Raw genomic sequence first — 15,758 nt, forward strand, 5'->3', positions numbered from 1 at the left:
GATTCTTCTTCCCAGGATTGAAAGCTTGGTAATCCTGTGTTAAGTCTTCCCCTTACTCCATCAACCTATTTCTTACTTTTTGTATTCAGTAACTACATTACTACGTAATTTTTAGGGTCAAGGATTGCCTGTAGTAGAGAAAGCGTCAAGTTTTGTTGGTGGTGTTTTTTTTCTGTTTTTGTTTTGTTTTGTTTTAATTATGTAGGTAAAACTCAAGTCACCTGCTAAAGGAAGACTGCAATGATTTTGCTTAGAACACAATGTAGGGAAGTCCACACTACATACAAGAGTGTCTGGCTCAGATGCACTCTTGCACAAGCAGACATTCTTGTAAAACCAAAACAGGATGTAAAAGGAAGAAAAGGGGGAAAATTCTAGACTATTTTAACTTTTGTCCTAAAAAGCCAATCTCCTCTACAGAACAGAAATAAGTACTACTGTCTTTACTTAGAATGAAATAAACTAAAGCCTTACACAAAGAACAATTATAATGCATTTTATTTTCTCAGAGAGCATTAAAGTTCCTGTAGTTGGCAGCAATATAAGTTCATTTGTTCATTAAATAAGCATTTATTGTACCAGATGCTGTGGTGGTGGTTTTATAAAAAATAGAATATATATATATAGTTATATGAAAACAATATAAAATGACATTTAGAGAACCAAATAATTTTTCACAAATTAAGTCAGAGAGTGTGGAAAGCCTGCAGAATCAGGATACAATCAGTAAGGTAGGCTTGTTGACAAGGAACATTGCAGAGGTAAATGATTTCTGAGGTACTGGTGGTTATGAGTGCAGAAAAGAAAGATGTGCTTTTCAGGTTGAAAGAGTATCATGATGGTGATAGTTAGGATTTCAATTGGAACAATTCATTTAGGAGGATGCCATGATTTTCTTTTGTTCTAAAATATTTTATGAGAAAGATAGTATGTAGATCCTCAAATGAACTCATATTAACTAGTTTAGTAATAGTGAAACATATTGCTGGAGTTTGTGAACAACTTCAGTTGTAATAAAGCTTGTGCTTGCTTTAGGCCTACTCTTGGAAAATTTTAGACTGAGTGAAGTATATGGGGTACTAATTTTGCTATCAGTTTATATCATTATTTGGGAATATGACTTTATTTTTTTAAATTGCAACAACAAACAATGAAAATTATAATTAAGAGTCACATTCAGCAGTATCTTCTCTTTACAAAACCTAAATGTAGACAATCTTCAAGGGCTTTGGAAATACAAAGAAAGATTTCATTGCAATGGATTTTCTCAACCCATTTGAAATTCCTCCTTGTCTCTTCTGTCATTATTTGTCTGGTGTCCTTAAGATCACTGAATAAACAAACCTATCAACTGATCTTGGCACTTTTTTCTTTTTTTTTTGAGACGGAGTCTTGCTCTGTCTCCCAGGCTGGAGTGCAGTAGCATGATCTCGGCTCACTGCAAGCTCCGCCTCCCGGGTTGACGCCGTTCTCCTGCCTCAGCCGCTCCAGTAGCTGGGACTACAGGTGCCTGCCACCACGCCTGGCTAATTTTTTTTTTTTTTTTTTTTTATTTTTAGTAGAGATGGGGTTTCACCGTGTTAGTCAGGATGTTCTTGATCTCCTGACCCTGTGATCCATCAGCCTCGGCCTCCCAAAGTGCTGTGATTACAGGCGTGACACACCATGTCCGGCCTGATCTTGGCACCTTTTAAAACATTCTCATTTATATTCAGTTTTCCATTTTGGGGGGAATTCTCGTTAGCTCTTGGCCATTTAGTTGTGGCTTACTTGCCAGGGGACAGGCACTTGCAAAGGGCTTTGGGAAGGGAGGTGGTGATGAGGGACATGCTAGTCAAGAAGATTAATGGGTGGTGGCTGGGGTCACACTGGTGACTTCCCAGGCATTCAGAGGCTTTGTGTTCTGCAAAAGCACTGGGTTCACTTTGAGGAACTGAAGAGAGGTAGAGGAAATACTGAGGTTGTTATATTGGTCATCATATTCCCCTTACACACTAACAGAACGCCCTTGCCAAGCAGCCTTGATGGAAATCGTACATGTTAAGGCCGACTTAGACAAGTGAGTCTACACGTAAGAAGGACAAACAACCTTTGCATTGTTAGACAGGTTTAGGGACTTACAAAAGAATATCATGACCTAGTTTTCTGATTTCCATGAAAATAAATTTTTATAAATTGCTCCAGAAATTTTACTGAGAACATGCAAAATCTCACTTAACATGAGATTTTGAAACTTGGGTCTAGTATTCTTACAATTTCACTCTGTTTTTGTAGAGGAGAAAATATTGAGAAATGAAATACAAATAAAATCTGGATTCAATTAAAGTACATTTTGAATATTATTTTTGCTTCACTTAAATATTATCCATTTTCAGATATATACATATGATGAGAAGACAGAGAAAAACTAAACAAGGTAGTGATATGGCTGATTTTTCTTCCATAGGCTTATTTATATTGTTGTTTCTTTATAAAAATGAGTGGATGATATTTTTTCAATAAGAAAACATTAATAATTGTCATTTTTAGGAAGAGGAAAATGGAATCCTAATTCTAGACTAATGGTGAGTCAAAGTAAATAAAATTTACTACAGGGCTAAATTGCTAAATGTCATGACATATCATTTTGTAGAAAACATTATAATTTGTTGAAATGACAACTTTGTACGGTAAATAATATTTTACTTTTGGATGAAATGAACTGACAAAAGCAATGAGTAAAGCTTTTCAAGAGCTTGGAGCAGTGTCTAATATGTAGCAAGACCTATATATACACACATATACCTATATATTTCATAGACAAATAAAACAAAACAAATGAATTTTTAGATAAACAAGTAAATATATAAAGAAAAATTCCTTTGAGATGATGCTCCTGTTTGTGTACTTGGGAGAGAATTGGTAGGTAGGCTAAGAGCTATGGAATTAAAACAAAAAACACAACTTCATGGAAAAGAAAGATTTTAAGAGGGTTTTATATGAAAAAATAGTTGAACAACGTAATTTGGCATTAAAGAATTCATGTTGGACAACTTTGGTATTCTGACAGGTAATTGGGATTGTAATAAATCTGAGTTTCTAAGGGCAGATAGCTCACTGGTAATAGGGTATTGTCCATTTGTAAAAATTTTTCACTTGGACATGTGTTAGTCATTGAATCATATACTTATCAGCTTTTTATCAGTCCAATATATTGTATGTTTATAAACAGTTATCCAGAAACCTGATATAAATGATTTGTGAGTTGGCCAGACCTTTCCATGGTATTAGTCGTCATACAAGGTACTCCATATCTCTTTACTCTTGATGCCGTCAAGACAAAGACTAAAATAAAATCTGGTTTATTAATTTTTAAACTTCACACTCTTCTTCGTTCTAAAAATGAATTGCACTGACAATACATGATCAAGAATACTGCAAACCCTCAAAATAATAATTAGTGGCAATGATATCACGCTAAAATATTACGTTTTTCATAGGAGCAGAACATATAAAATTAGTTTTCGTCTGTAAAATTTCCAATAAAAATCAGTTTATGATGATATTTCAAGAAGAAATTTTTAGTCAAACCAGCAACAGAGTGTCAAAAAAGTAGAAACTGTAAATCAACCAGAGCCTTATCAAATCGCTAAATGTTTGTGGCAAGCTCATCATATGCCAGATACTCTGGAAGGAGCAGAGAGTATACGGCCAGCCCTTCATATATGCAGGCTCCACACCTGCGTATTCAACCAACTGCAGATCAAAAATATTTGGGGAAAAAAAAATACAACAATGTGACACTAAAACATAATACAAATAAAAAACAATACAGTACAGCAATTATCTACATACCATTTACACCTATATCAGGTATTATAAGTAATGTAGAGATGATTTAAAGTATAGGGAGGATGTGCATAGGTTTTACGCAAATACTACACTATCTTATATAAAGAAGTTAGGCATTCATAGTGTTTGCTACCTGCGGGGTTTCTAGAACCAATCTCTCCCAGATACTGAGAGATGACTGCAATTTTGAGCAGACAGACCCAGTTCTGGTGCTTGCATTATTTAGAATTGCTTGGAGTCAACACTTAAATGATATCAAATACACACACATCTACATATGCACATATGTAATTATAAATATTGAAAATTTAAGACCCAGAAGTGACCAGAGAGGGCTAATTTAGACTTAAGGAATAAGGAAAGTTTTCTGAAGTCCCATATAACTGATATGTGGTAGAGGTTGAGAGATAAAAGACTACAAATAGGGTGCAGTGTATATTGCTCGGGTGATGGGTGCACCAAAATCTCACAAATCACCACTAAATAACTTACTCCACTAAATAACTTACTCATGTAACCAAACACCACCTGTACCCCAATAACTTATGGAAAATAAAAAATAATTTAAAAAATAAAAATAAAGTTTAAAAAAGTAGGAGAGGCGGGTATTTCTAAAGAGAGAAATACGTGTGTGAGGGCTTCAGTTAGGATAGCACTTTGGTTTTTTTTGAGAACTGGAAGAAGAACACTGTTACATGAACACAGTTGGAAGAATGGCAAGCAACGGAGCCCAAGAGGTGGGCAGGGCCCTGAGTGGGCAGCATCTTGTAGGTCGTGATGGGTAAATGCTCCATGCAAACCATGGCAGTGTGACAGTAATTGCCTCAACATTGATTGTGAAGTTAGGCATAACGATGTTTGTATTCAACAGTACAAAGAAAAGGGCCCTTGATTCAAGGAGTTTTATATAGGTTTAGTTTTTTTGTTGTTTTTTTTGTTTGTTTTTGCTTTTTTTTGAGACAGAGTCTCGCTCTATTGCCCAGGTTGGAGTGTGGTGGTGTGATCTTAGCTCACTGCAACCTTCACCTCCTGGGTTCAAGCAATTCTCCTGCCTCAGCCTACAGAGTACCTGGGATTACAGGTGCAAGTCACCATGCCCGACTAATTTTTGTATTTTTAGTAGAGATGGGGGTTCACCATGTTGGTCAGGCTGGTCTCGAACTCCTGACCTCAAGTGATTCACCCCCCTTGGCCTCCCAGAGTTCTGGGACTACAGGCATGAGCCAGTGTGCACGACCTTATACAGGTTTAGTTTTGAGAATCATGGTTTAAAAATATGTCATTATAAATTATATGAAGAAAGAGTGTCCTAATTGGCTGTCCTCTAAGAGTCCTTCATAAGCATAAGTAACAAATATGTAGCCATGAGTACATTTTCAGAGCTGAGTCTAGGGAAAGCAGCAAGTACATTTGTTGAGCACCTAAGGTGTCAATCTCATGGCACACATTGTCTTATTTAATCCTCATAACCACACTATGAGATGGGTATTGTTTTCTCCGTCTTACAGATGAGGACATTCAGTTTCAGGGAAGGTTGTGAATTTCCAAAGATGAGTGCATGGAAAAGGCAGGATTCAAATTTGGGTCTTCTAAGTTTCTGAAATTTATACTGGGTCTTACTAACATATAATATTTCAAGGGTCATAGCTAGAAGAGCTTATTTGATACCAGACCTCTTGAAATGAAAGATCCTTATAGATATCAATAGTCTTTATTCACTTTATTTGTTCAGTCCTTCCTTCCTTTATAAATTCAGGCATTCAAATATTTAGGCATTTGCTTAATAAGCATTAATTTGAGACTTAGTAAGACACTATGATTCCACTGGGGAGAAGAGAAAATGAAGGAGTGGGAAGAGGAAAGAGATATAAAGATATATAAGACTAAGGACCTTTCTTCATGGAACTTATGTTAGGAAAGCAAAATCTAATATACAGGTAACTATAAAACAGTACAGCATGTGTTGGGCCACAAGAGAAATACAGGTTAAGATTAATTCCTGCTGTGCCTTTCAAATACGAGTAGAATGTTGGTGGATAGATGTGCAAGAGAAAGCTTATTTATTCCAAAATATATTTATTCCAAAATAAAATTTATTCCAAAAAGCTTATTCCAAAATTAATTCTTGGGCCCTCAATATGATTCCTTTTTCCTAACCCCTTTCTTCATTAGGTCAAATAATCTAATAAAGAGGATTGAAGTGAGAGGAACTTTCCAAAGCATTTTGTTTGTTTTATTTAACATACACAGTCGGTTGTAACTACTGAGTTGCTCAACTTGATAGGATGTGGTAAGGGAAGAGGAAGGAAAAGTGGAGATAAGACCAGATAATGAAGTCTTCGAATATCAGATTATGGAGTTTAGATTTTCTATTAGGCAACACAAAACATCTTGAATCTTGAAGTTTGTTTGTTTATATAACCAGTTTCCCAGTTAGAGGAAATACGTTGAAACAGGATAGTACTTTTTTCCAATTATAGAAATAAATCTTATGCATAGAAGATGTTAAGGGTGTTGTTTGTTTTATTTTTAACCTTTTTCAAGAGCTATTATATGTTCAGGCTATGGTTTCCCTAGATTATTATTGTTACATTATTGTTAGGGAGGGGTTAGTCTCAAAATTAATCCCAAGAGACTCAACAAAATTGCAATCCAGCCAACATTTGATGTCTCCAAACAAAAATATGCATATTCCTACTGTCCCTCTGACCTAGAATTCACTTTCTTTCCCAGTTTCACAAGGGAAATACTATCTCCTGATGTTTCCTTTGATATGTGAGGTCAAAAAGTTAATTGTTCTTTTCTTTTTAAGAGCATGCTAAACATGGGCTTTTGATATCTCTCTACAGCTTCACCATCCTCCAAGACAGATTTTAATAATATCATGACCCATAACCTTTTGTTTCGAAATTGGTTTTCGCAGGAAATCAAAGGTGGGGGAGTATCTATATTAAATATTGATTTTTTAAGAGACCTCTCTTTCTCTTGCCCTTTCTCCCTTCCTTTCTCTAGAAGTTGAAAAAATTTATTAGTGAAAGAATTAATAGCCTTTAAAAATATCATTCTAAATTTTCTCTTTTCATTTCACTTTTCTCTCCTGAATTATAATAACATAGTTTGGGTAACATTTCATCTCAAACAATTCTACTTGTTGAGCAATTAACATTTCTATTTTCTAGGTCATTTCAAACTATTGCTGTGTATTAAAAGCATTTTAATACAATTATAGTGACATAACTTTGACTTTGAGATGTTCTGTAATGCAAGAGTCCTCTAAAATAAAGTTCAATTTGTTTTGTTTGCTTGTTTGTTTGTTTTTTCTTGAGACGGCATCTTGCTCTGTTGCCTAAGCTGGAGTGCAGTAGCCAATCTCAGCCCACTGCAACCTCTCTGCCTTCTGGGTTCAAGCAATTCTCCTGCCTCAGCCACCCAAATAGGTGGGATTACAGGCCCACACTACCATGCCTGGTTATTTTTTTTGTATTTTTAGTAGAGACAGGGTTTCACTATGTTGGTCAGGCTGGTCTCGGACTCCTGACCTCAAGTGATCCACCTGCCTCGGCCTCCCAAAGTACTGGGATTACAGGCCTGAGCCACTGTGCCCGGACCAATTTGAAGAAATAAATTTGGAAAGTATGTTATTTTTCTTATTTCAGCATTTTAAGGAAACATTTATGTTGTACCATGTCTGATAATAATACTAGTAATATCTACCTATTATTGATTTCCCACCACTGCCAGGCACTGCTTTACAGGAAGTAAAATAAAAAACTCTGTGAGATGAATGTAACTGCTGAATTGTGCCCCCTTCCAGATTTCTAGATTTAAGTCCTAATCCCAAATGTGACAATATTTGGAGATTAATTTGGTCATTAAGGTTAAATAAGTCATAAAGATAGGGTCCTAATCCAATAAAACTGAAGGCTTTATAAGAAGAGGAAGAGACAGATATCTGAGGACACGTGGAGAAGGCACTGTCTACGTGTCAGGAAGGGAGCCCTCACCAGAATCCCACTCTTCTGGCCCCTTAACCTCAGACTTCCAGCCTCCAGAGCTACTGAGAAAATTAATGTCTGTAGTTTAAGTCACGTAGTCTATGGTATTTTTGTACAGCAGCCTGCGTTGGCTGATATAGTGACATTTTTGTGGATTAGGAAACAAACTGAGAGGTCAGTGCCAAAACCAGCATTTAAACCTGAGTGTGCTGGATCACAAAAGTCCACTCTTCAGATTCCTCTCTGAATTTTGAATGAGAAAACAGTGAATATAGATATCTTTAAAAAATACCAAAGGCTTACACTGTTGGTTGTTTGTGTTTTTATTTTATAGGTTTAGCAAATCACGCACAAAGCCTATGGGTTACTCTCATTCTTAGTCCTTATCATCTGATTTTTGTGTTCTAGCACCATGTTATTGTTTGAGCTCTCAGAATTCCAGGTTAATGTTGAAAAATGTAGCCAAATCTTGAAATTGTAATGTCTAATAAATCCAACATTTACTGCTGCTGTGTTTGCTTTTTGTAAAACATATTAAATACAAAATACCCAGTGTAGTGCCTGAAACTAATTGGCAGTGTCCCATTAAACCATATCAAAATTAATGTCTATTAATTGGATTAGAAATTCAGTGAGAATGACAGCTGCTAGTGCCTTTTACAGTTACTTTGTTTCTTTGTAATCCATATGGCGGAAATCACATAATGCTTTTTCCTTCATTGAAATAAACACTTGAGATAAAAAGGTTCGACTCAATGTGGTCAGAGTATGTGCATTTGTTTTTCATTCTTCCTCTTAATTTTTTTTTGAAAAATTAGCTTAAATTAGCTAAACTATTTTTTCTTCTCTCTTTTCACAGGTTTTCGCCAGCCATATTTTTATATCTGATTAGCATCGTTCCATCATTATGGCTTCTTGAATTGCACCATGAGACCCAGGTACCTCTTTTTGGAAAGTAGGAATTGACATATTCAGCAATAAGCTACTTTCACAGTATGATCCAATTTATCTCAGGAATTCACTTTTCTAAGTAACTGGAGTTATCAAGAATTGAATAAATAAGAGGCTATCAGCAAAAGGAAGTGAATCCATGATTTGCCAATAAAAGCCCCAATAAAAAATATTACATTTTTGTAAGATTTAGGATTATACAGTGAATTAACATTTTGTGTTAGAGATCTTATTACTAAGACTTCCCCTGGCCCCCACCCTATAGGTAGGGGCCTACAGGTAGAGTTTACCTGGGGGTGTGGAAATTTGATTTCAATCCTTCCAGCTTCAGTGAGTTTCTATGTTGTGCTAAGAATGGGCACGCCTCAATGATCTGGCATTCTGTAAAGTGACACTTAGGAATTTCAAAAACAGAAACAAAACCCTTATCTGTACTCAGCTATATAAATACAATTAAACTTATAGGAGCCATTTAAAATAGTCTGTTTTAAAATGAAGGTTATACAGATTACAGGAGATTAATTTTTGGGAGTCCCACGGGCTGCCTTAGTAAAAAAGAAATTCTTTTCTAGAGCCCTGAAACTAAGATTAAAGGAGAGGAGTCGTAGGACCCACCATGTGGAAGGTGGGTTTATATGTGTTAGAAGATCACATTGTCCTAAAAATAAAATAGTAGCTTCCGGCCGGGCGCGGTGGCTCATGCCTATAATCCCAGCACTTTGGGAGGCCGAGGCGGGCGGATCACGAAGTCAAGAGATGGAGACCATCCTGGCCAACATGGTGAAACCCTTTATCTACTAAAAATACAAGAATTATCTGGGCCTGGTGGCGCACACGTGTAGCTTCAGGTACTCGGGAGGCTGAGGCAGGAGAATCGTTTGAACCTGGGAGGTGGAGGTTGCAGTGAGCCGAGATTTCATAACTGTACTCCAGCTCTGGCAACAGAGCAAAACTCCGTCTCAAAAAAAAAAAAAAAAAAAAAAGTAGCTTCCAATAAGAATCCCTAATTTATTACAGATATTTTTAAAACAGTTATTTTCTACACAGACAGCTCTAATAAGCAGTCTCTAGGTTGGGTGCAGTCATATACTGCTGTTGATGTTCCTGTTCAACGCTGGGGAGGCCAAATTACTAAAGTCCATCAGATTCCAGCTTTGACTTCATAGTTCAGGTTACAGGACTACGTTACAGAGAAATGTAGTTATGACCTAGTAATATTTCGGCACCTTCACTGATAAAATACTTTTAAAAAGATCTGCGAGAATTTGGACTTACATAGATTTCTTTGTTATAATTGGTCATTTTATAGCAAGGTTAAGCCTCCAATATGTAACCCTATCTGCCTCCAATGTATAACTTTATCTGTAAAAGGCTTGCTCCAAATTATAGGCACACAAAGGGGAATTTAGTTCTGTGGACTACTTTTGAAGAATTCCACAAGCAAGTACCAAGAATGTAGGGATAAAGAAAACATTTTTCTCCCTTCAATCTCCTGCTAAAAATCACTAAAGTCATATAGACTATTCCTATGTCTGTAGCAAAAGTGTTTTTGTAACTGTATATTTTTGGTTCAAGTTATCGTAGCTTTTTAAAACTATACTGTAAAGAGTTAGGGGACTGTTTCAATCTCTACTACTTACTACTTTCAAGGGTATGAAAATAAGCTCTAGTGATTTGAATCAATTGTTTCTTTCACATCCAATTCTATGACATGGCTATCATACACAATAACTATTCATTTCCCTAAATGCTTTTATAATATAAATTTGTTGCACAATTAATTGATATACAGGTCAAATCCCATTACAACAAATAACGTGCAACCAAAAGCTCCCTTTTTAATAAAAAAAAGATTTTGGAGCCCCAAGCAGTAGCTCTCTAATTTTCATACTACAAAAGAAATTGAACCTTTAGTAGTAATGGATTTGACTCATTTTGACACTGAATTAAAATGAATGCCCAGAGATTGAATTGGGCAGACTGAGCAGAAATGAAAGTAGAAAAATAGTAAGAGAGAAAGAAAGCATTGGAATTGCAGTTAAAGGAAGAAGAAATGGCAGAATAAAGGGAGTTACAGCAATTCTTCTAGTGTACTCATTTAGAACATTTTGGGAGTGATAATAATCACTTTTCTTCAGGTAGTCTCCTGTACTTTCACAAATGTTTTCACATATATGGACCCAACAACTACAGAAGTTAGGCATGATGCGTACATTTCTATTTGAAAGACGAGGATCCTGAGGCTCAGACAGGTTAAGTAATTTTCCTAAGTTGATACAGTAAATACACAGTAATGCTGGGGCCTAGAACCTAACGGATATCTAGTCCATTAAACCATATTGCCCTTCTCAGCTATCTGTTCTGTATTTTAGAGGCGTTTGCATCAGAATTATCTGAGTTGTTCATTGTAGAAAAGAGCAGTTTAATTTTCTTTCACATTTTCCCTTTACTCTATATACTATATGTTCTAACCCATGACTTGGCGTTAGGAAAACATCCTGACCTATTTCATGAGACATTTCTCCTAGATGACTAATTTCTTACCTTCATTGCTGAATCTGGTTGGGTCTACATGTATGGGAACAAAACGTTCATGACAATGATCGTGACCTTAGCTCTCAGGTCCATTTAAGAAGTGACAAGATTAAAGTAATGGAAACATTCTGGTCTTCTTGTTGTCACAATTTCTTGGACACAGAGGAATATTTTTGAAGCTAATAAGAGTTTAATAGACACAGCCTATTAAAAAAAAAAGGCATGTTGATACCCCGATAATCTATGTGAACTCACCTATACAAGGCAGAATGTAAACAGTATAATCCCCAAAACAATACAAGTCAGGCTAGGTTTTAAGAGTGAAGTCACTTGTTCATTGCAGTCCCAATGTAGAGGCCACTTGGAGGAAAATCTTATCAATCTGTGACAAATAGAGTAACAGGAGTGGAGAGCAACTCAGATAAGTCTTAATACCATAATATGGACTATGAAGCTATTTGCTTCCACGTTATCTTCTACTGCACTAAAGCATGGCCTTTTTTCTTAAATAAAAAGATGTTTATGTATTTTTAGTTTTAAGAATGTCAAAAACATATTAAGGTCACCATTTTTAATACATAGTCTGTTTTCATGCCTACAGAATGGTCCAAATGTTTTTCCTCTGGAAATAAAGTCACCAACATGCTTTGCAATGAAAATTTGTTGCTTGGTTAAAGATTTAATTTTTATCTTCATTAGCTGTTTTTGGAGCCTTAGCTGCACACATATACACACACACACAAAGTGTGCAAACAACTGTATTTTTGCCCCTACGGATATGGCATATGGCCATTTTTCTTAATTATTCTTGTCATTTCAACCATAATACTAGTTGTTTGGATAGAGGGTAGAAAAAACAGCTTCTTGCAGACTTTCTTTTCTGCATTTTCAAGTAGCTTATAGAGTAGTCGATTATGTATCCAGAATGATTAAGAAAAATACACTTTTTACAGCTTTAATTTTTTTAAAAAATAAGTCCTCTCTAAATACAAATGTGTGATCGTGGATGTATGGTGGTTGTAGTGGTGGTGGTGGTGAATGTGTGTGTGTGTTTCAAAATATGTTAGCACTGCAGATGTTTGAAAAACCTTCAACTTTTTTTTAAGCCAGTTTGTAAAATATGCATTGGGTACAGCTACATTTTCAAGTGTCACCCCTTTCTTCTCTTATATAATTTTTCCTTCTCTTACCTCGGATTCCCAGCATACGGTGGATAAATATCATGCACAATTCACTTGCAGAAATTCTCATACAAAATGAAGAAACAAAAAAGGAAAAATGCCACTTTTTATGTCTATTGTTGAATTTTCCATAAACCTAAATTGGCTCTTACACTGTCACTAAAATGTATGTTTTGGTGCTAATTTTTTAGGTTGTTTCAGTGCTTGACAGGATTAAAAATGATTGTATTATTTACTTAAGCAATATGATATTTTAGATAAAGAGGCTTCTGGATAAGAAACAAACTCTTAAAATACTATATACACACACATATACACAAACAGACACACACTGTGGAATACCACACAGCTATAAAAATAGCTAAATCATGTCCTTTGCAGTAACATGAATGAAGCTGGAGGCTAGTATTCTAAGCAAACTGACACGGGAACAGAAAACCAGATACCACGTGTTCTCACTTATAAGTGGGAGCTAAAAACTGAATACACATGGACACAAAGATGGGAGCAACAGACACTGGAGACTACTTGAGAGGGGAAGGATGGAGGGAAGTGTGAATTGGAAGGCTGCTTCTCAGGTACTCTGCTCACTACCTGGGTGATGGAATTCTTTATACACCAAGCCTCAACAACATGCAATTTACCCATGCACGTGAACCCCAAAACCTAAAATAAAAGTACAAAAAGAAAAAAAAAATCACCATAATTTCCTTGACCAGGATCATATATGTTTTATTGTTGTCACTGGTTATTTGTTTGGTTTTAAATTCTTGCAGGGTTTAAGAAAGGAATCTCAGTTACCAATCTATAAATTCTACAGCTCTCTGCAATGACTCAGTATTTGCATCCTCATCGACCTAAGGAAAAATAAGATTTTGTATAGTTGACACTCTTTTCATATAGATTAAAAAGTGGATTTCCATCTCAGGCCTATATTCTGATTTTTGGAAATGTTTATGTATATGCTGTATAAACTTTGCATATCTGCTCATAATCTCTTGAACAGATTGAACTCTATATACTATATATTATGAGACATACTGTATGTTTTGAGCTCTACCATATTGTGCTAATTTTTTGCCACAATTGCCTTCCCCGACCCCATTCTTAGTATTGCAGTATCCAGGCTGAAGGAACATCACAGAATATCAGCAGAAAAGAAGTCTTCAATCAAACATTGACATCCAATGAACAAATCAGTAGAGCTGATGATCTCATTGAGACGGTGAGAGCTTTTCCACTGTACATTAAAGGGTCTAGCAAATGGTGGACTTGGTATAATCCTCAATTACCTGCTATACACCTCTCCCAGCTAATTCTTTTCAGAAGAAAGTTATCCATTATTTGGCTCATGAATTCACAAAATAATTATATTTTTAAATTATTAAACATATTTAATATGCATAAATATATACATTGATACATTATGTATAAATAGATACATTTAACGTGCCTCATTAAGGAACACTTAAAGAGGATAATGTGTGCACAATGAGAGACATATACATTTATGAAGCAATGATATAATTAAAAAATTGGGATATGATAATTTTAAGACTTTCTTTTTTAGAGGAATATTAGATTCACAGCAAAAATTGAGAGGAAGGTACAGAGATTTCCCATATACTCTGTATTCATGTACAGCCTCCTCATTCATCAATACCCTGCACCACAGTGGTGCATTTGTTAAAACTGATAAACCTACATGACATTGTTGTGGATGCCAATAAAAATGGCATTTTGTTTTTAATTTCAAATTTCACTTATTCTTTGCTGGTATATAGGAAAGAGATTGACTTTTGTATATCAACCTTTTATCCCACAACCCTGCTATAAACGTTTACTAGTTCCAGGAGGTTATTTATTTTTTTTTTTTTTTTGCCAGTTCTTTGGGATTTTCTACCTAAACAATTATGTCAACTGTGAACAGAGACAGTTTTATTTCTTTTATTTTATTTCTTCCCTATACGTTTTATTTTATTTTCTTGTCTTATTGAATTAGCTAGGGCCTCCACCATATGTATTTTGTAGCTGTTTATTAATAAAATAGAGAAGATTTCCGGCCAAAACAGAATCCCTTTCTTTTTCTTCATAAGGCTGTTATTTGGCAAACTGACCATGACCTGTTTAAAAAGGAAAAGGCCCCTATCACTGAAACGTATTTTCAATAATGAGATGCACTATTAGTTCTGTGAGGTTTAGTGGAATGAACCTTGGGTTCTAATTCAAGCTCCAATCACAATTTATTTACATCAGTCTGGACAAATCACTTAGGTTCTCTCTCAGTTTTTCATCTGACAATCAAAATTATTAATATTTACTAGTATGCTTTCTGTATACATTAAATATGATGTATGTAAAGTTTCATAGTACTGATATAAGAAAGAGTACAAATGGAAGATTATTCATTTTCATGTCTGGCTTCAATCAGGATAGCATTATGCCTCATCTTTTATCCTCCCTTGTGCATTTGATATCAGCAAGTGATGGAGAGGGATAAATGAATTTTGCACAAACAGTTAAGTCACTTCCATAAGTAAGTTGGAATCATTATCCACTGGAGACCTAAGTCCTTGTAGGGGCAATAGTACACTTTGAGACTTATTTAGAAGGTAATTGGGCAAGAGTTGTCATCCAGAATACATTGGTGGGATGTAAGTTTTTCTAGGTCTAAGAATAATGGCAGAGTAAAATTTGCTTTGGCTTATGGATTATTGAATAATATGTACTCAGAATAAAAATAATTTTATAGTTATTCTCTTTCTTTACATTTAGGTAATCGATAAACATTATTACATTTTTATGTTTAGCTATAATAGAGTTTTAAAGCAAAAAGAAAGGGAAGATTTGTACAATGCTAAAAATATTTCAAGATTAGTAAATTCAGATTTTAAAATCTATTAAAAATATAGGAAGTTTTTGTGCTATTAATATGGATTTTGTAAAACTTTGCTATGTGTTATTTTTTGTTACACAGTGTAATAAAATGAGACGTGATCTTTAAAACATTGTAAAATTGGTTATTTAAATACCATATGGTATAATCCCACTTTTAAGTTTAAGGCTTAAATTACTTGCTAGTTATAGGCACCCCCATCTTAAGGACCACAGTAGCTCTTTATTTTTTCCAGAGTGTTCAGCTGAAAGGCATTTTACTTTCTTTAGCAAGTAAAGAATAACTCCTGAAAATGACTGTCTACAAAAGCAAACTCTTGATTGAAATCATGGTGAAGAAAATATTTCTTTCTCAGGTGGTGGCTCATAA

The 15,758-nt window shown here is 35.1% G+C and overlaps 1 protein-coding gene across 1 annotated transcript in view; it reads left to right on the forward strand.

Annotated features, from left to right (window-relative positions):
- Nucleotides 1-15,758, forward strand: part of TMEM26 (transmembrane protein 26) — a 47,763-nt gene that overhangs the window by 8,597 nt on the left and 23,408 nt on the right. The window contains exons 2-3 of the mRNA XM_050803064.1: nt 8,686-8,764; nt 13,605-13,718. Coding sequence (XP_050659021.1) covers nt 8,686-8,764; nt 13,605-13,718 — 193 coding nt within the window. The remainder of the gene's footprint in view (nt 1-8,685; nt 8,765-13,604; nt 13,719-15,758) is intronic.

The sequence above is a fragment of the Macaca thibetana genome, chromosome 9, assembly GCF_024542745.1.
Source record: "Macaca thibetana thibetana isolate TM-01 chromosome 9, ASM2454274v1, whole genome shotgun sequence".
Lineage (NCBI taxonomy): Eukaryota > Metazoa > Chordata > Mammalia > Primates > Cercopithecidae > Macaca > Macaca thibetana.